Here is a 21,941-nt window from a genome sequence, read left to right on the forward strand (position 1 = left end):
ACCAAACGACCTCAGGCTTCCAAGTCTTGCTTACATATACACATACAAACAAACTCTCATATAATGTGATTCTAGCGAATTTGGCCAACGTAGCATGAATGAAAATATGTATGGGGGCACCAAAAAAGGGGTATTAAATTTCTCAACTGTGATTAAAAGCCCTACAGCCACTGTAAACAACAGCAATCACTTAAATATCCGTAGAGTGCACACAGAGTGTGAAATATGAAAATTGTGTAGAGACTTTGAAGAACTTTGGAGAGTATCGTAGGCACATTGGAGTGAGATAATCGAAATGAAAGCGTTGGAAGGACAGATGCCCATGAAAAGTCGTTTTACATATTTTCTAAATTATGCATATTTTGAAAAGACGCAAACCGCATTCATCTAATGGTAGTCCTGAACTACTCATAAAATATTTTTAAACTATTTTTCCTCTTCCATCGAAAGGCAAAGCAATTTCTTTTGCTTACTTGAAATTAATATGTGGCATTAACTACAGTCACATTTGCTACGAACATTGTTTAATTTAAACAAATTGCTTGTTAGTAATAAAACTAAACTTTCATATGTATTTAAGCCAAGGCACCTCCAAGCTGTGGTTCTATATTTTTTAATACATAACATAATTTATACAGTTTAGAAATCGCAGAACTATTTGTAAAGGAGCAACGGTCGATGCATCGCGATGGAATCAAAATAGGCTTAATTGGGATATTTGTTATTCTGAATTTATAGGTCGGCTGAAAAGTACTTAAAGCAACATCTATCAGTGCTAAAATTCCTCGTTTTGGAAGACTTATCAGCTATTGAAAGCCATAACAAATGGTGAAACTCATTGCCGTCTGTGCACCGATGGGTTTTATACATTTATCAAATGCCGTCGTACAAATATTAAGAAGATGAACCGTTAGGTGGGCGTCGAAAAAGTGCAACACCTTCAGAATATTCAAGTTTGACTAAGAGTGGAATTTTTGATACAATAGGCAACTCAGATGAATCAGTACAATTTATTATACTTGAAGTATGAAAAAGTTGTTCGGAAAGTTAGTAAGACATTCGTTAAAAGCCCAACAAAAAGCTGTGGAATAATATTTTGGTGATTTTGTGGAAAATTATTACGGAGATGATATAGATGGAGGCAACATGGAATGAAAAATTAGTTTCATTTTCACACCCTTTTTTTTTGATTTCTTATTTTTCAACCAAGCCATGCGTATATAATGAAAAAATTTAAATTAAATTAAAATAAATTTGTTTAACAAACGAAACCCAATCTACGTACGCTCCACGGAAAATACGCTGTATCTTTGGCACGCACAATCGTACAGCCTCGACCTCCGAACCAACTTAGTAGTATATGTATTTTGAATAATTGCTATATAATTTGGTAACGGGCAGAGGCTGATCGACTTCGCCGGGGGCCGAAACATGGTAGTCTGCAGCACTAGATCCCAGCATAAAAAGATACACCAAGCTACCTGGCTGTCTTCTGATCGAAAAACGCCAAACCAGATCGATCATGTTGTGATAGATGGAAGCACGCTTCTAGTGTATTAGATGTACGTACGATCCGAGGACCCAACATCGACTCGGATCATTACCTTGTTACAGCCAAACTGCGCACCCGCCTGGAGCAACGGAGCAACATTTCTCCTTCTCTACGGACTGCTCCGGAAGAAGAAATCGGATTCCGCCGAGCCCGAAAAAACAGTTGGTACGACGAGGAATGTCACGCTGCCGCCGAATGAAAAGATGCTGCCTATAGAGCCACGCTGCGATCGGGCTCAACGCGAGCCATGTGGGATCGCAACAGAGAGCTAAAAAAGGAAGAGAGACGTATTATCCGACAGAAGAAACGAAAGGCCGAAATACGTGAGTGCGAGGAGCTTGAAATGCTGGCCAATAAGAACAACGCCCAAAAATTCTCGAAATTCGGCGGCTTACAGAAAGTTTCAAGACCGAGGGGTTTTCCTGTAAGAACAAAGACGGCAATCTGGTGACTGACGTCCAGAGCATACTTAAATTATGGAGGGAACACTTCTCGAATCTATTAAATAGTGATAGCTGCGCATGTCACAGAGAATGTGAAGATCCCAATACTCCAATCGTTGGCTACGGAATTGTCGTTCCGTTTCCCGACCATGACGAGGTGAGAATAGCGATAGCGCGTCTAAAGAACAACAAAGCCGCGGACGCCGACAGATTGCCGGCTGAGCTATTCAAACATGGCGGCGAGGAGCTGGTAAGGTGCATGCATCAGCTCCTATGCAAAATATGGTCGGATGAAAGCATGCCTGCCGATTGGAATTTAAGTGTGCTCTGCCCAATTCATAAGAAGAGTGATCCTGCAATCTGTGCCAATTACCGCGGGATTAGTCTTCTAAATATCACCTATAAGGTTCTAGCGAGCGTATTGTGTGAAAGGCTGAAGCCCACCGTCAACCAACTGATTGGACCTTATCAGTGTGGCTTTAGACCTGTAAAGTCTACCATCGACCAAATATTTACAATACGCCAAATCTTGGAAAATACCCACGAAAGGAGTATCGACACACACCATCTTTTCGTCGATTTCAAAGCCACATTCGACAGTACGGAAAGGAGTTACTTGTATGCCGCGATGCCTGAATTTGGTATCCCCACAAAACTAATATGGTTATGCAAGATGACGTTGCTCAACACCAGCAGCGCCGTCAGAATTGGGAAGGACCTCTCCGATCCGTTTGATACCAAACGAGGTTTCAGACAGGGTGACTCGCTGTCGAGTGACTTCTTTAACCTGATGTTGGAGAGAATCGTTCGAGCCGCAGAACTTAATCGCTCAGGCACAATTTTTTATAAGAGCGTACAATTGCTGGCGTATGCCGATGATATCGACATCATCGGCCTTAACAACCGCTCTATTAGTTCTGCCTTCTCTAAACTGGATAAAGAGGCAAAGCGAATGGGTCTGGTGGTGAACGAGGACAAAACGAAGTACCTCCTGTCATCAAACAAACAGTCGGCGCATTCGCGTATCGGCACCCACGTCACTGTTGACAGTTATAATTTCGAGGTTGTAAAGGACTTCGTTTATTTAGGAACCAGCATTAACACCGATAACAATGTCAACCTTGAAACCCAACGTAGAATCTCTCTTGCCAACAAGTGCTACTTTGGACTAAGTAGGTAACTGAGCAGTAAAGTCCTCTCTCGACGAACAAAACTAACACTCTACAAGACTCTCATCATGCCCGTCCTAACGTATGGCGCAGAAGCTTGTACGATGACAACATCCGATGAAGCGACGCTTGGAGTGTTCGGGAGAAATATTCTGCGTAAGACTTTTTGACCTTTGTACGTTGGCAACGGCGAATATCGTAGACGATGGAACGATGAGCTGTATGAGCTGTACGACGACATAGATATAGCGCAGCGAATAAAGATCCAGCGGCTACGTTGGCTGGGACATGTCGTCCGAATGGATACAAACGCTCCGGCTTTGAAAGTATTCGATGCTGTACCAGCTGGTGGTAGTAGAGGAAGAGGAAGACCTCCTCTGCGTTGGAAAGATCAGGTGGAGAAGGACTTGGCTTCACTTGGTGTGTCCAATTGGCGCCGGTTAGCACGAGAAAGAAACGGCTGTTGCGCTTTGTTAAACTCGGCCAAAATCGCGTAAGCGGTTATCGCGCCAACTAAGAAGAATAAGACTTGGTTTTCTAGTCAGAATTTTCGGTGCATGACTGCCTTTCGGTAGTTGCAAAATTCGAAACACCGGGCATTAAAAAGCTCCTCAAAAAAATCTGCCGTTCTGCAATGGATAAGAATGTAGGTGTCTTCTTATGTCCGGCCAAACACCTAACCCCTTGATACTTATATATATGTACATAATAAATATACACTAACGCTTTCGTTTTCAGTAAAAAATATACTCATAACCTTCATAGAAATATGTAAAAAAAACTTCTCAGTGTTTACTATTTATTTATGTACTTTGCAATACAAATTATGTTTCATTAGAATATATTTCATTCTATAATAAAGACCATATCAATACAAGCTTCAATCTTAATCAACATAATCATCCTTCTAAGACCGCTATGAAGAATTAGGTCAATTAATTTGAGTCGACTTGTTCGGTACATAATGTGCCACGAGCAACAAGTGTTGGGCGGAGTCGTTCAAGTAAGAACATCGCCAAGTGGAGGAGTGACTGGGCCATTTTTCCGAAAATTCGGCTGAAAATGCGGTTACGGTGAATTGAAGATATGTTAGCAACTAAATCTATTTATTTTTTATTGATGATGTGGACAACTCTGAAATGGGGTTACAACAAGGCGGTGCCACACAGCCATTGAAAAAATTAATTTATTGCAAACCGATCGTGGACCATAAATTACGAAACACTACGGTTAATTGGACCCCCGGCTATGTGATTGAACACCAATGGACAATGTTTTGCAAGGCTATGTTAAATATAGAATATATGTATACGGAGAAAATCGAATCGATGTCAGCCCCAGAACTCGAAATCCGTGAAGTGCTTAATGAGATAAACCTGAAATTTTGCCAAAAAGTGAATAATTTTCATCTTTTGTTTTAAAAAAGAAAGTTCTTGTTGAAACGCTACCGTCTTTGCGAATGAACAGTTATTAAAAAGGCACGCAAAGAAAAACTGAGTGTGCACGCACGGGAGAACTACACAAACTATAGTTGCCACTTTAGCTTCAGAATATACATACATATGTATTCCGCGTGTCCAGTAAACTATATTTTTACATTCCATTGACGTCAAGGAAGTTCTCAAACACGTGCAGCTAAGGCTATTCGTGCTTGCTCAGCGCTCGTTTCACTCCCAAATTGCCATTTGTTTCTTCCTCTTGTTTTTGTTGTTTTTCTTCAGCAATTAGAAGGGGGTGTGTTCATAATTGCCATTGAAATCAAATAAACACTCATACATACATGCAAATATACATATGAATGTGTCTATACGAAAATTAACAATTTTAAGAGGAAAAAGGAAAGAGAAAAAATGAAATGCAGAAGAAAAACACATTGCCGGATTCGTGGTGGGGAAGGACGCCTCAAGACCTTGAACTAGTTTATTTAATGTTACTAATGGAATAAAGCCACACATATACTTATATCTATGTATTCGTGTATTTATGCACTTGCAACTGTACATATGCATATATATGTGTAAGCATGCTTTGTGTGCTTGCTTCGAGTTGCTTGCACATCAATTTAATGGCAGTGACACATAAGCAGCAACTGCTGAAGCATTGAACACTAACACCTGCACCCATATTTCCTTCTGCAAAAGTATTATATGTACATATGTATGTGATATCAACTTAATGCCATCAATCTAACAGACACCTTTAGAATTAAGTTTGCGTAAACAGAGAATTGCGGCGGCATATAGTCACACGTGTGAGAGGCACACATGTGTGTGTACATGCATGTATGCATATAAGTTTGCTTTTGCTTTGCCCCACACGTTTGTACATGTGTATGCATTAGTGATTTTAATTTCACTTTGAGTATTTTCGCTTCATCACTGCTGCTGTTCCAGAAGCTTCCAACTCTCATTCTTCCACACATAACTTCTCTAAGTGGTTAAGCTCTATCGTATCGGCAGGAGAGTGTCGTATATAAGGCGCTCCTCCACTATCATTATTTCTTTCTCGTTCGACTTACTACCATAAAAATATATAAACTAATTGTTTTAATGCCTGAGAGCGATTCCGCATATTTTTAGGGCTAGCAGCGGTGTTCTTTTTGGTTTTGTTTGATGAACAGTAATGATAACGGTAGCCACCTGTGTCTGCGCAAAGTGTGATAAAATAAAGACTAATTTGTGAGACATTTAGCAAAGTAATTTTAAAAAACTATATCGGCGATGGCAAATAATTTTCTTCAGAATTCAGCAAGGCGTTCTTAAAAATGCAATTTTTTCCAATATTATCTCAAAAATGATAATAGTGCAAATGGAATAGTTTTCTGCAAACGTTGAAATAATATTCATTCAAAAAGATACGCAGAGCAAGTTTTGTAAATGGAAACTTGAAATTTTGTGTACACACTTTTAGAATAAATATAATACGACTACAGGAAAGCCCAATATGGAGCATCCTGAAACAAACCGAACACCTTTCTGACGGACATATTCTTCATTTGGCTAAACAAATTTTTTATGGGTTCTATATCGAAAAAAATGGAAAGGCTTTTTTTATAATTTGAAAAATTAGTATTTTGAATTTCGTAATTTTTACTTTGGTAGCTCAGTCTCAAAAATTCTGCATTTTTCACGAAGAGGAACTAACTTAAAAAAATAAGTTTGATAAAAATGATTAACCATTTCCTATTGTTATAAACAAATTGAGTATTTAAATCAATTTCTAGCAACTATCCCCACCTCGTTGAGAGTTTCTAGCAGAACCATCATACCCTTTCTCATATGTTTTTTAACCAAAAGAATTTTATGGAGGCAATATTTTTAATTTTGAAAAAAAAAAAAAATTATCAGACTCAGAACTTTATACTTCGTTTAAATGACGATTCTATATTTCTTATTGTTGTTTCAATTAATTAATATTATTTAACGTTTATATATATTATTATATAAAGGGTGGTTTAATTTCAAGGGCCGATGTTGAATGTGAACCACACCTAAACGCCAACGACACCGTTTCTTTGGGGTTATTTGAAAGAAAAGGTGTACGTCGATAGCCAGCAACAATTCAAGAGCTAAAAGATGAGATAATTCAGCACATTAACGGCATAGAACCTCAATTCTAAAATTATTTTTTGTTTGTTTTTGTTTTTAAAAGCATTCAAGCTTTGCAAAAATCGGCATATCAAATATAGTCCCCCAGACTTCCATTATTATTTACATATGCACATATAAAGGATCTTTCAAAAGTGACGCCTAGATTTCAGTAATGAATATTTCTTTTCTATGCCATCTTTGACATTTGTACAAGTTAGAAGTTCCGAAGTATGCTAAGCATATAGCCCCAAATGATATAATCAAATGGGGTTGAGTCTGGAGCAGACGGAACCATGCTTCAGCTGATATCAAACTTAGAAAATGTTCGCGACCCTAACTTTTCACAATTCTGTCTTCGTGTGCAGGAACAGAATCTTGGCCTATTTCCAAACATCTCCCTTGCAAGAGGTTTTAAATGCTCTATTAAAACGTTGTTTAGTATTATTCCGCAGTTATTTTGACGCCTTTATTAATAAGAAAATGAAGCTTTCCAGTTTTCCAAATTGCGCCCCATATCATCACTGAAAAAGCATTTTGGAACTTTTTACACTTTTCTTTGCTATAGAAACGTCGGACATTGTAGCTGCATGCGTATGATTATTTTAAGGTTACTGTTAAGTCCACTTGTCGGCCAAAATAACTATCTAACAACTTTTTTCAATTATAACTTCAAACTTAAGCGAAAGTAATTATTTTTTGCGAGATCCATAACAAATTTTTGATCGATTTTGTTGCGCAGTGTTATTAACAACTTTTATTGTGCGCTTTACTTGTATGATAAAATTGTATTATTGTGTCACTGCTCTGTTCTTTTTTTTGTCTCCGTCACAACAATGCGGGTGCAGTTGCACTTGCACGTTTCCGCCGTCGACGCGACACAACACAGTGAATAGCTCAGCGTGAGATTGCATGCGTCAGCAAAGGAATTGCTGAGGAAGGAAGAAGATATGATTGGAGGGATGTGTGCACGTCAACTCGGATTTTTGTTGGTTCCATTTAGTAAAGTTGGAAATGTGAAATCACGGATGCAGATACAAATACACATCCATACATATGTAAATAAATACTTGTGCATGCGTGTGGGTGTGGAAATATAAGCTGTAAATTATTTGCCAAAGTGTTTTATTGTCATAGTTAATTTTTTACAACGCCATTAGCACTTAAAGCTAAAACAAAGTTGCATGAATGCTTATAAATTAGAAGCATTTGCCGACTATATGTGATGCCATTTATAATTAATTGGCAATCCAGGATATAATATATACATATATAAAGATGCACTGAGTGGATTCCTATACCTGTGATGCGCTTTTAAATACATGGGAATGAGACTTGATATATATATTTTTCCTTTATAGAATTTTGAAAAGAAAAACCTTGATGTGAATACTTATTGATTGTTTCGGAATGAAATAATAGCTGGAAGTAAGAAGAGGACTGAAAAGTCAAATATTTGAGTCTGAAAACTATTCAACGTTTTAATATATTAGCTGAAGTATATAGTTCTGAAACCTTTCCGCTTTATTTCGACTTCTGCTTTATTTTATACTAACTAATCCTGACGTATGGCGCAGAAGCTTGGACGATGACAACATCCGATGAAGCGACGCTTGGAGTGTTCGAGAGAAAGATTCTGCGTAAGATTTTTGGACCTTTGCACGTTGGCAACGGCGAATATCGCAGACGATGGAACGATGAGCTGTATGAGCTTTACGACGACATAGACATAGCGCAGCGAATAAAGATCCAGCGGCTACGTTGGCCGGGTCATGTCGTCCGAATGGATACAAACGCTCCGGCTTTGAAAGTATTCGATGCGGTACCAGCTGGTGGTGGCAGAGCAGAAGGAGGCCTCCTCTGCGTTGGAAAGATCAGGTGGAGAAGGACTTGGCTTCACTTGGTGTGTCCAATTGGCGCCGGTTAGCACGAGAAAGAAACGACTGGCGCGCTTCGTTAAACTCGGCTAAAATCGCGTAAGCGGTTATCGCGCCAATTAAGAAGAAGAATCTCTTATTCCGGGGTAGTGCAATACATGCTCACCTGCCGGTAAGATTCCACTATTTTAATGAATTTGTAGACATGTTAACAACCATTACGAATCAGAGTGTGCCGAATTTCCGACGCTCATAACCATACCTGTTTTTTGCCGCCTCCTCTGTTGTAACAACTCACCTCAACGCAAAACTGTGGAAAATATTTTTGAGGCATAACTTCATTAATTAACTTCTGAAAATTTCCGACAACTTCACCAAGGTGGCCCAAAACGCGGTATTCGTTGCTCCGTAGAAATCATAGTGTAATGTGACTTTCGTTCTTAACATCAATAGCAGTGTGGTATTCTTAAAGAACCATCTCCGGAATTATTCAGCTCCATTGCTAACTTATTGTTGATGAGAATTTAGTCTGACAGAGTTAGTTCTGGATTATCATTGAAAAAAGTTAAACATGAAAACTGGCGAATAAATGAAACATTTTTTTTCTTATTAGTTCAAATTTATTGCATCTCTTTCAAATTACGCCCCTTCCGAAATAATACACATACGCCAATAAATAATCAAATTGTCAAAACATTTTCCAAAGATGTTTTTTAGAATCGACTTCAGTATTCACCTTTCTTTGCATTCAATCGAATGAAAACCGGTTGTCGTAAAGTAGGAATTTGAGTTTTGGAAAAATAAACAAATCTTCCGGGGACATACCAGATGAATGGTTTTGAACATAGGACGACGCATGATCAGCAAACAAGTATTTTTTGCACCAATCTTTTTCGACAAATTTTCTCTTCCAAGTTACTGTTTCGCAATATCTTTAAGCGTATTCTTAAATTTTTAATATCTGGTGTTTTTTCGATAGAATATACCGACATATATCGTCATCTGATTCATTCTTTAAACTCGGGGTTCAAAATAGAAAATGTACGGAGTTGGAAGTTTTGGAAGAAATTACACGATTTAAATTGCCGTTAAAGCGAATGCCTTTGGAGGAGTAGTTAATCAAGTTACAAGCTTGATAAATCTAATATACCTTAATAGAATCCCTGGGAGGATTCTAAGTTTATTCGTATTTAATTCCATACAACAATTTAAATCGGTTTAGGTTAAGGTCCCATATTGATTGCGATAAACCCAGCAGATCATCCCAGTATGATCTGCTTTGCCTTTGCTCAAATTCCTGAACAAAATTGGAGAGGTTACTCTTTCCTAGTCCATAAAACCAATCTGGGCCCTTTTCCTAGCTAATTTATCTGCCCCCAGCAATTCCTATGGCCCCTGGAACTCATAGGATATGTACTGATTGATCAAGCCTAAGATATTAAGTTTATCAAGACATTACATCACCAGGTTAGGATACCTACACATGTTATAACTCTTTCTGTTGTTATAATTCCGTTCAAGGTTAAAGCGAGCGCATCTTTCTACTGCGCAGACTTCCACTTGAAATATATTTGCACTCTTGCCCAGTGTTTCCGAGTATATTTTCCGTAGATCATAGGCATCAACCCAACCAGTTTCGTCGGTGATGGATCTATCCGTGTACTATCTTATAATGTTCTGGTTTATCTTGTAGGTTTTAAATAACCTTCCAAGCCATTTGATTGTCCAGTTCAGTCGCGAAGCAACAAATATGAACAATGGCAGCATCAAATCTTATGGCATTAAGATCTCAGGAGGTTTGTTTAGAAAGAAAACATTTTTATATTTTTGTTAAAAATATTAGGAAAGATTGTTTTGGCATTTTTAAGAATATCTCCCTCACCTCTCAGATTGTATTTTTATTTCTTTTTCAATAGCTCAATGCTCAGCGATCCCTGCAACTCTTATAATAGGTTCCCCATAACTTTTCGAATTAGCCGAATTTTCTTATTACATTTTATCCCAACATATGTTCAAAATGTGCAACAGTGTTGAAAAAAGCGGCTTGAAGGTTTTCAATTTACTATGCCGCAGCATGAAAGAAGAGCTGCGGTCATTTCCACATACGTATTTCAAATTTGTTTTTTGGATTATGACCCTATGCCAATTTTCAGCCCATGTGTCAACATCTCTCTATCATCGAACTAGCCTCTGCAATAGCTTTATCCCGTTGACGAACTCTTTCATGATGGACGAAAAAAATAAGTAATAAAATAAATAAATATAATAAAATGCTTGCTGAGTAGTTTGACCTTTTACAGCAGCGCTAAAGTGATTAAATGGATAACATGAGGAAATTATGTTCAGGAGAGTAGTTCGAAGTATCCAGTTAAATCTTCAGCTAATAAACTTAAATATTTTAGACACACGTATGCAAGTGGCTTACTTATAAATGAGATCGGCTTGCTTACCTCAGCAACAGAAATTTCAAATTTGTTTCCTCGTTCGGCTGCTCTGCTTGCTATATTTCTTTCCTTCAGCAAACAAATCACATAGAAAAAATCATTACACACTAAATTAAAATTTCATGAAACATGCACTGCTTGAGATTTATGAACAAACATATGTTTGTGTGTGTATTTGTACACGCCGTGTACTCGTACTGTGCACCCCTTGGTTTGTCAGTTTGTTCGCATTGTCACATAAATCTGCAATTACAAGGTTTCAGTGTTTATTCGAGCTAGAGATTCTATTTTTTTCTGATTTTATTTTACTATAGCTTCTTTTGCATTTTTGTTGCTATAATTTTGTAGTTATGTGCAGCAATCCTATTCTGCAATACGCCACACCACCCTTGTTCTAAATTGCACAACTATCACTACGGGTTTAGCCACCTTGCTTGCCTGCTTCCCAGCCACCGCCTCTGCAACGCCACTGGTGACGGTACTACTACTGCCACTGCCGCCTTTGAGTCAATATTGAAATTATGAAATTTTTTGCCTTTTCATTTTACTATTTATCCACATACATACATACATAGATACATACAGACGAGTATTCGCCTATGTATTTTTTAACATCTTATTTTGTAATCATATGTGCACAATTACAACTCGAAAAATGCGAACGATATTTATTTTCTTTTGAAATCTCAATTCACGTCACTTCACTTGTTTCGAATGCGTCGAGCGGAATATTTTTAACAACAGAAATTTTTTGGCTTGCTATTTTTAGCTGTAGACGTGTTTTTTGCACGCTCGTCTAATCTGCTGTGAGGAGGTCTGCGAATGAATCAAATGAAGTACCAACGACCTCCGAACTGAACTGCTACACGGAAAACACTTACACCAGCTCGAAACTTTTCAATATTCCATTTTTTGATGCTCTTTGCAAGTTATAGAACAATAAAAAAATGTTTACACGCCAGCCCAATAAGCTGGCTGGTTGGCTCCCTATGAAAAATGCAGAAAATTTCTTTGTATTTATTTTCTCTTTGTCTTTACGTTCAACACTTTAGGCAACAAAACCGTGCCAGATTACCCGTCCGTCTCAAACGCGAATCATTTCTGAATTATATTCAGAGTTCCGCATTTCGAATGGAAAGCATGCAGGAAGGCTGACACTGAGTGGTTCCTCTCTGACAAGCAGCACTCTTTTTTGTGCTCTGCTGCCGACGGTAGCTGTCAGTTGTTGACATTTGATGCAATTGGCAATGCTTTAGGTACATATGGGTTATTCTATTGTGGGGTGGAAATGCGCATGTCTTTGCGAGCAACTCTGTCATAACGGTTGTTTTAGCAGCTACGAGGGATATGTAGCTAATGCAAACACAGGGTGATTGGTGATTAGTGAATTTAAAAACATAAAAAGATTGTTTTTTTAAATTACCCTTTTGATGTCGAAAGAAAGGCTCAAAGGTTGCAGTAACCGAATGAGCTTGCACGTGACTACCATTCGGTATGGTTCGGCTCGAGGCCCCTTGTGGGCATGAAACATTAAATGATAGAAAAGGGCAGGTAGTGGTCAACTTACGAATGCATTTTTGTCATGGAACAAGGTCCTTATAAAAAACCACCTATCGTTTGTAGCGCAGGACTGTAGAATAACATTAAGACTCACACTACAAATTAGAGTAAGAACATAAAACAAATTGCACAGAATTACTGGGTGCTCCATCTTTACTTGATATATTAAAACTATTAATAGTCTAGTGAAATTGGTATCAATTTCGACTTTCTCCGGTTAAAATTTTATTTGATATAATCATATTTATTGGGTCAGTGTCCATAAGCAATATCGAGGAGATGGTCACCGCTTCGATTTTGTAAATACATTTTTCATAACATAACATTCGCAGCATTTTTGGGATTATGTCGTCGTTTTCCTCGCGAATTTAGAGAATCCAGTGTTGAAGATTATTCTTCTTCTAAATGGGCCGATAACCGCTTACGTGATTTGGCCGAGTGTAACAAAGCGCACCAGTCGTTTCTTTCTCGTGCTAACCGGCGCCAATTGGACGCACCAAGTGAAGCCAAGTCCTTCTCCACCTGCTCTTTCCAACGAAGAAGAGGCCTTCCTCTTCCTCTGCTACCACCAGCTGGTACCGCATCGAATACTTTCAAAGCCGGAGCGTTTGTATCCATTCGGACGATATGACCCAGCCAACGTAGCCGCTGGATATTTATTCGCTGCGCTATGTCTATGCCGCCGTAAAGCTCATACAGCTCATCGTTCCATCGCCTGCGATATTCGCCGTTGCCAACGTGCAAAGGTCCAAAAATCTTACGCAGAATCTTTCTCTCAAACACTCCAAGCATCGCTTCATCGGATGTTGTCATCGTCCAAGAGAGTCTTGTAGAGTGTTAGTTTTGTTCGTCGAGAGAGGACTTTACTACTCATTTGCCTACTTAGTCCAAAGTAGCACTTGTTAACAAGAGAGGTTCTACGTTGGATTTCAAGGCTGACATTGTTATCGGTGTTAATGCTGGTTCCTAAATAAACGAAGTCCTTTACAACCTCGAAATTATAACTGTCAACAGTGACGTGGGTGCCTATACGCGAGTGCGCCGACTGTTTGTTTGATGACAGGAGGTACTTCGTTTTGTCCTCGTTCACCACCAGACCCATTGGCTTTGCCTCTTTATCCAGTTTAGAGAAGGCAGAACTAACAGCGCGGTTGTTAAGGCCGATGATGTCAATATCATCGGCATACGCCAACAATTGTACGCTCTTATAAAAAATTGTGCCTGAGCGATTAAGTTCTGTGGCTCGAACGATCCTCTCCAGCAACAGGTTAAAGGAATCACACGACAGCGAGTCACCCTGTCTGAAACCTCGTTTGGTTTCAGGTTTCAAATTCAGGTTTGAAATCCATAAAAAGATGGTGTGTGTCGATTCTCCTTTCGTGGGTCTTTTCCAAGATTTGGCGTATTGTAAATATTTGGTCGATGGTAGACTTTCCAGGTCTAAAGTCACACTGATAAGGTCCAATCAGTTGGTTGACGGTGGGCTTCAGCCTTTCACACAATACGCTCGCTAGAACCTTATAGGCGATATTTAGAAGACTAATCCCGCGGTAATTGGCACAGATTGCAGGATCGCCCTTCTTATGGATTGGACAGAGCACACTTAAATTCCAATATTTTACATAGAAGCTGTTGCGTGCACCTTACCAGCTTCTTGCCGCCAGTCCGTCGGCGTCCGCGGCTTTGTTGTTCTTTAGACGCGTTATCGCTATTCTCACCTCGTCATGGTCGGGTAGCGGAACGACAATTTCGTCCTCAACGTCGGGATCCTCATATTCTCTGTGACATGCGCAGCTAGCACTATTTAGCAGGCTCGAGAAGTGTTCGCTCCGTAATTTAAGTATGCTCTGGATGTCAAGCACCAGATCGCCGTCTTTGTTCTTACAGGAAGAAGATTATTAGGTTGCATATTTATTTTTCAGTAGCCCCACAGGGAAAAGTCCGGAGCGATCAAACAGAACAAATAGGTTGAAATCGTCGTTTTTAGGAATAAATCGCCGAGGGGATTTTATCTTCAGTAATTTCACTGTCTGCTATGTGACATGCGCGTAACTACTGAAACCAATAATTTTTCAATTGAGTTTTACCACCACTGGTATCGGTACCCAGAGTTATGGCACGGCCTTCGTCATACACTACACCTGTGATCTAAACATTATGCAGAGGTTTTTCATGCACGATTTCAGAATTTTCGATTTCCCAGAACAGGAAATGTTGTGTACTGAAAGCGATGGGCGATTGTGGTATTTTCGCGCGCTGAGTTGGGATAATCGAGGAGTTATAAACACAATTACTTCGTATTCTCAGTACCTCTCCAGGAAGTAGCTTAACATCTTTATATGTATATAAAAATTAATGTTTGTCTGTATGTGATCAATGAACTCAAAAACTACTGGACCGATTATTATAAAAATTGGTGTATATATGTATTTTTCCACGGAAAAGGTTTGTAGAGTATGCTCAGTGATACCACTCGCCACTAGGTGGCGCTGCAGAGTAGCAACTTCTGCCCCGTTCAACTGATTAGCAGCCAAAAACATCAATTTTAATACCATCAATTTTACCATTCAGCAAGGAAAACCCAGTGAAACGACAACATATAAGACTATCGATACTGTGGAGAATCAAGACGCTGTTGACAACTATCCAACTGAATTCCTGAATTCGCTTGATTTGCCAGGCATGCCGCCTCACGTTCTTACATTGAAAATTGACGTACCCATCATTATTCTTCGAAACATAAATCCACCACGACTTTGCAACGGAACCAGACTCTCAGTCAAGAAAACGATGAACAGTGTTATCGAGGCAACAATTTTGACTGGAAAATTCAAAGGCGAAGACGTACTGTTGCCATGTATCCCAATGATCCCGACAGATATGGCATTCGAATTCAAACGTTTGCAGTTCCCGGGGCGACTCGCTTTCGCAATGACTATTAACAAAGCACAAGGGCAATCGTTACAAGTGTGTGGATTAAATTTGGAGAATCCATGCTTCTCACATGGACAGCTCTATGTGGCTTGCTCACGTGTGGGAAAACCTTCTGATTTATTCGTCTACCCAGATGAAAAAACAAGAAATATTGTGCATCCCACAGCACTTCAATAAACATCGAATTGAAACCAAACTTTGTAATGTCACAATTTTTTCGAAATAAATAAAATCAATAAAATGGTTTAGAATGAATTGAATATTTGTATACTTATTTTTCTTTAAAGTTATTTTTCTTAAATTTAATTTAGTTGTTGGCGTAGCAACACGCACCGGGTACAGCTAGTTTCTCTCTCTAAACAAGTTTTATAGACATTTTATAAAGTTCATTTTTCAAGAATCTCTACCATTGTATTTCCAGCCGAGAGACAAGATGCCAAGAAATAAGATACGGATAGATACTGCAACATTCGTTTCATAGAAAATGCATTTATTCTGCTACACTTTTCTAATAATTCACAAAAATACTTAGGGTTGTATAAGTAATTATCTTTTTTTATTTTCATTTATATTAACCCAAAATTACGGTCATTCGGTAGAAAGGAATGACCTGATACCAAAAATTGTGGTCTATTGTTTGATATTATTTTTCGATGGCCGAGCAATTTTCTACTTTAATGTTACGATTTTGGTCTGAGCAAGTAGTTATATCCTCCATGTGCACCAAAATGCCAGATGCTACTTCCTGTACACCTCTTGAAGTTGTCGTTGCATCCCATACATTGTTATCATGGAAATTATGGAAACCCAAGTTGTGTACATATTTGGCTTATAATAGGCTAACGAAACAGAAAGTTTAGAATACGGAAATCCTTTGGAAATCAAACGATAATTCAAACTATTTTCTGGAATTTCCTTCCTTTTTCGACTTATGTTTATATAATTTCTTTTTAACTTGTACCATTTTCGAAATTAACACTAAATTAATGCCATATAATGTTGAAATAAGAGCCACCAGGTAATTGTTCATTTTTAAAAGTATCGTAGAAATTACATTGACTAAATTGAGTTTAAAATATTATGGGGTGAAATAACTGATAAACTCATTTTTATTTAATTTTGGGATTTTCATAATTGTGGGCACAAATGTGTTCGATTCCCTTTAACAATTATATACATTTTTCTAAAATATTGTTAAAAAAAACTATCTGGTAAAAGTAATATATAATATTTTTTTGATCTAAATGTTTGGTCAGTTTTGGAAAACTAACCCTCCTTCAAATGTCATTTTTTAGTTTTTTATTAATATGTTGGACTATGTTCAGTAATTTTAAATATTGGTATAGTTAAGAGCTTTAATGATTACTAACGACATAATATGAAATTTTAAATTTTAATTAAAACTATTATTAATTTCAATAGTCATTTAACATAGACTATAACTAAATTTAAAAAATTAACAGGCATTAACTAACTTAACGTAACAAAGCACCAGCACCAGCACCACCTAGCAGTCCAGCGCCTGCCACAGCGCCGACACCTCCAAATGCACCACCTGCACTCTCTGTGTAACGTGCCTTAAATCGACCGCCTCCAAAGCCGCCACCAACGCCACCACCTAACCCACCAACACCACCCAAACCGCCAATGCCTCCAAAGCCCCCCAAACCGCCGCCAAAGCCACGAGAACGAATGTGAACAGTGGTGCGATAGCGTTTGAAACCTCCACCAATACCACCACCAATGCCAGCTCCTGCCAAACCACCAAGCACACCAGCGCCAGCACCACCTAAATTTCGGCCTTCTATGCCGAGCGCTGGTTGTTGCACCACCACCGGTTGTTGCGCAGTGGCTATGACGGGCACTTGCTGTATAGTTTGTACATTCGAAACAACAGGCACTTGTTGAACTTGCTGCAATGAGGTGAAAACTGGTATTTGTTGCACAGATTGTAGTGCACTGAGATCGCCACCGTAATTTGACAAGCCGCTGACGGCGCTCGAGTAAGCATTGGTGTTGCTGTAAACGTCGTTGACACCACCGATTCCACTAAGACTGTAATCCACACCACTTGGGGCCGCGCTATAACTAGTGGTGAGCCCACTTAGATCACCTGAAATGCCACTTAGGTCTGTAGAAAGACCCACGAGGTCATTGCTATAATCATTATCTGCGACCAAAGAACGTGTCAGCCTATAGTCGGGTACACCATAGCTCGTTGCTGGTGGTTCGAGAAGTTGCTCTATCGCGTACGTTGTTGTTGTTAGTGCCAGAAAAGCGGTAATTGTTATCAATTTTATCGAGCACCACATTTTATTTATCTTTTTTGTTTTGTAATACTAATGTTAGGCTTATCCGCTGACAGCCTGAACTAATCTAAACTTCTTTCCCAACCCCAAAATGCTTTTATAGTTCCACACTCAGCCTAAGCCGAAATTAAAAATACTTAAGTTAAAAATTGTATTTCCCATTCGTTGGCGTGGCCAATGTCACTATACTTTTTCCTAACTGAAGTGCGTATGTTTGCGCTCCCAAAACCAAATAATAATAATCGTATGTAATTGCTTACCTCCGTAGTTTCCCAAATTGTATTTGCATAAGGCGTCTGTCATATTTGAAGATCACTATTGACTATTTCAATTATGCAGCTACGAAAAGTATGGTTTACTCAGATTGTATTGCGTAATGCCCGTCGAAATGACTTCAGAGTGAATGGATGATAAGTAGTAGAAAAGTAAAGACTTTATGCGCTGAGTTGTTGAAGCGGAGGCCACTTACAAACTCAGTTGACCAAGAAATTGTGTGTGAATGACCTTCCGACGCTTGTTTACATTTGCAATCGTACTAAATAGCCAACTTTTGTTAACTTTCATCATTATCTAAGTGTTGGCATAAAATATATACAATAAAAATGTTAAATAATGAATAGGACTTAAGAATTTACTTGGATGTGTAGAATTTGCTATATGGGCTAGAGAGAAAATCGTTCTCTCCTCCTGGAAACTAGTGATTTATAGCACATTTGCCATTCTGGCCTTGAAGTATATAATTTACAGAGGTGTTTTATACCTTCAGTGTAGCACAGCAAAACAAATGATATTCATCAGCTGATGTGCTTCGAAAGACGTATCATAAGGAAAATATATGGGCCGGTTGCAACAATAGATGGCAGCTACTGCATTCGCTACAACAATGAAATCGAAGAAATCGTTCAAAGACAAAATGTAATACGTTTTATCAAAGCCCAACGAATTAGATGGATTGGGAACGTACTGCGCATGCCGAAAGAGCGAAAGGCTAGGAAAGCTTTTATTTTAACACCCATTGGAGGAAGAAAAAGAGGACGCCCACGAAAGCGATGGTTAGATGACGTCGAATCAGATCTTAAGCAAATGTACGTACACAACTGGAGAGATATAGCCATGGATAGGATAAAGTGGAGAAAAATTGTTGATGAAGCTATGGTCCACCACAGATTGTGAAGTTAAAAAGAAGAAGTACCACAGCTTGCATTACAAAGTAATTTTTTTATGGACAGTGAGCCGCGTTGAGGGTACAAAATCTAAGTTAGCGAGATCAAGAATTTTAAATAAATTTAAATTCACTAAATCTGTTTGCTATACATATTTGTATAAATGTTTGGCCGCGCTCCTCCAAATTGTGGTGCGCATCATGATGTTGTTCCACATATGGAGGGACCTACAGTGTTATGCCTCCTCTTATGTGTACTCCTTTACGGTGTTGTTTACTTGAACTTTAACGCTTATTGGAAGAGCTTGATGGTATGCGTTGCGCAGTCGCCATGCAGATCACATCTATCGATTTCCGCTCATTATCCTAGACCAACGACTCCAGAAAACTCCACAAAAAAAATGTAAACTGCACAATTTGTGTGATCAAATTACTTAATGGACTCACAATTTGACGTAAAATCAGAATATTTTATAATAGCTTAAACATTTTGCTGTAGGCTTGCCCAGAAAATGGAATTAAGAAATATAATTTTATTATTACTTGCTCAGCTGTTTTCTGCTAACTGCAATTGTGCTTCTGTGCTGTGTAATTCAAATTTCTTATGCAGGTATAGTTTAACGAGTCGATTTATGACAACTTTATGAGCGCATAGTCACATATGCAGGGTGTGGCGGCATTTGACGACAACTTAAGGGTAAAACTAATTAGATTTTGTTTTGAAAAAAATTTAATGAAACTTCACGAATTTTTTACGCAACATTATCTTATTATACATCTCTAAAATTTATTCAATAAAATTGGCAGCAATAACCTCCTCGATCCGGGTCCGGAAACGATTGCATGTTCGAATCGAGTTCTCTTTATTCATATTGACCAAAACCGTATTAACTGCAGCCTTCAGAGAAAAAGTGGTGTTATGAGGATGCTTATTGGTTTCAAACTCAACTATGTCCCATACGCAGTAATCCAGGTGATTAAGGGCTGGGAAGATGGCAGCCATAAGTTGGGTGTTATGTGGTTAATAAAATTTGTAGCCTTTAAATCTTGTGTTGGCATCGGTTTGTGTAAAGGGGCAGAGTCTTGCTGAAAGATGTATGGGCTATCGACGCGTACACCAACAATCCAGAGTTGCCCTACTGTCTCTAAAACTTCGGTATATGTAGCAGAACTCACTCGAAATCTTCAGTAAAGAAGCGTGGTGGCATGACATGTCCTTTGTTGCTCGCTCGAAATCCGTAAGAAAAGAATGTTCTTTGTTGCGTGACACATCCTTTGTTGCTCACAACACCTAAGAAAATAACAGTGTCTGGAAACTCCGTGTGCATCACAAAAGGAACCTCTGTAGGATTGGAACATGGTCATCTCTCATTTCTGCGGTTGGTATTTCATCTTGCTTAACATTTGTTTGAATCAACACGGTGAATCGTATAAACGAATGAATGGGCGCACTTATGAAAATTAGAGATTTCTTATTCGGTGTGATTTGCACATAAGTTAAGTTTTAGTCCTCCATGTCCTATCTGAAAATGAGCAACTCGAAAAATAAAGGTTTATAGCCCTCATGCATGCCCTCAACTACTAAATGCTGTATAATTCGCACATGGTTTTAAATAATTATTTTTCATGACAGAATTATGTATATATATATGTACATATTAGGCCGGGTCGATTTGTGGGGAGGCAAAAACATCGCCCATTACTCTGTGAAAATCATATTCTAGGGATCAAAATAAGAAACGTTGCCGAAGGAACCATACCTCTAAAACGAATTCTGATGTCCCCAATTTGGGTCGAACTTTTAGTGTCTTTTGTGGGGAGACAAAAAAATCGCCCATTGCTCTGTGAAAATCATATTCTAGGGATCAAAATAAGAAACTTTGCCGAAGGAACCATACCTCTAAAACGAATTCTGATGTCCCCCAATTTGGGTCGAACTTTTTAGTTTCTTTTCTCATGTAAAAGTCAAAAATGGTGATATTTTGGAAAGATTGTATGGGGAACCCCCTAGGGGAGTTCCAGGGGGTGTTCCACTGGCATGGGTGGATCGGCCGTCCAAAGTTAGTGGGGGTCGGTCATATATTTGGACTCGATTGGAGCACTCTAAATGGGTCAAAGTGGGATTTTTCGTTCGACCCAAATTGGGGAACATCAGAATTCGTTTTAGAGGTATGGTTCCTTCGGCAAAGTTTCTTATTTTGATCCCTAGAGTACGATTTTCACAGAGCAATGGGCGATTTTTAAATCGACCCGCCCTAGTACGTATGTAATATAATTGGCACCCACACCCTTTTTAGGCCTTTGATCAAGCTCCTCTTATTTGTGGTGTGTGGCCGGCGGCTGTTGCTGAATAGGTTGGTGCGAGACTATCATTCGGAGGTACTCAGGTTCGAAACTCCAGGCATAAAACATCAATTGACAGAAAAGTACTTCATTAGTGAATGTAGTATTATTCTTATCATCAAAACCACTAGTATTCGAATTCAAATCGCCCGACTCTTCTGGTTTCATCATTAATATCAAATAGACTACAGTAAAAAAAGAGATAAATAGCCGACTTGTTTACCGCTTTCATTTAGAGCAGCTTCATTTTAAAAATATTTCGGCTCAAAATCTTATTTTTCTTGATTTATTCATCAACCAGTCAAAAATAGATTTGTCGCTCTTAAAAAGTCAACTTAACTAACGTAACTTTTTGAATAAAATTCGTTGCAAATAATTTTATGCATCTAATCCTGCAGTAAATTTAACAAATTATTGGTTTGCACAAAGTCAAAGAAATTGGATTAATTTCGAGCTAATGAATTCCATACAAATTTAAAAAGATTATTATAGACCATGAGTCATTTTCGACGCAAAGAGCAAATAAAGGTTAAACCTTACTCTTATATGTATCTACTATCG

General features: G+C 38.6%; 2 protein-coding genes across 5 annotated transcripts in view; both read right to left on the reverse strand.

Annotated features, from left to right (window-relative positions):
* LOC129245118 (MAGUK p55 subfamily member 7) overlaps positions 1 to 12,206 on the reverse strand; it is a 43,746-nt gene extending 31,540 nt beyond the window's left edge. For 3 of the 4 annotated variants that reach the window (XM_054883109.1, XM_054883107.1, XM_054883108.1), the window contains exon 1: positions 11,079 to 12,206. The gene's annotated coding sequence lies outside the window, so the exon portion shown is untranslated. The remainder of the gene's footprint in view (positions 1 to 11,078) is intronic. The other variant, XM_054883106.1, reaches the window with a different exon arrangement.
* A 4,835-nt stretch (positions 12,207 to 17,041) lies between these two features.
* On the reverse strand, positions 17,042 to 17,878 carry LOC129244212 (uncharacterized PE-PGRS family protein PE_PGRS10). The gene has a single exon (XM_054881825.1). The coding sequence runs from the start codon at positions 17,876 to 17,878 to the stop codon at positions 17,042 to 17,044; it is 837 nt and encodes a 278-aa protein (XP_054737800.1).
* Between the last annotated feature and the right edge of the window lie 4,063 nt (positions 17,879 to 21,941).

This window comes from Anastrepha obliqua, chromosome 4, assembly GCF_027943255.1.
Source record: "Anastrepha obliqua isolate idAnaObli1 chromosome 4, idAnaObli1_1.0, whole genome shotgun sequence".
In the NCBI taxonomy this organism is placed as follows: domain Eukaryota; kingdom Metazoa; phylum Arthropoda; class Insecta; order Diptera; family Tephritidae; genus Anastrepha; species Anastrepha obliqua.

What these genes read in the sequence shown, in the direction of transcription:
- LOC129244212 (XM_054881825.1), bottom strand. Translation starts at nt 17,878, where the DNA reads ATGTGGTGCTCGATAAAATTGATAACAATTACCGCTTTTCTGGCACTA.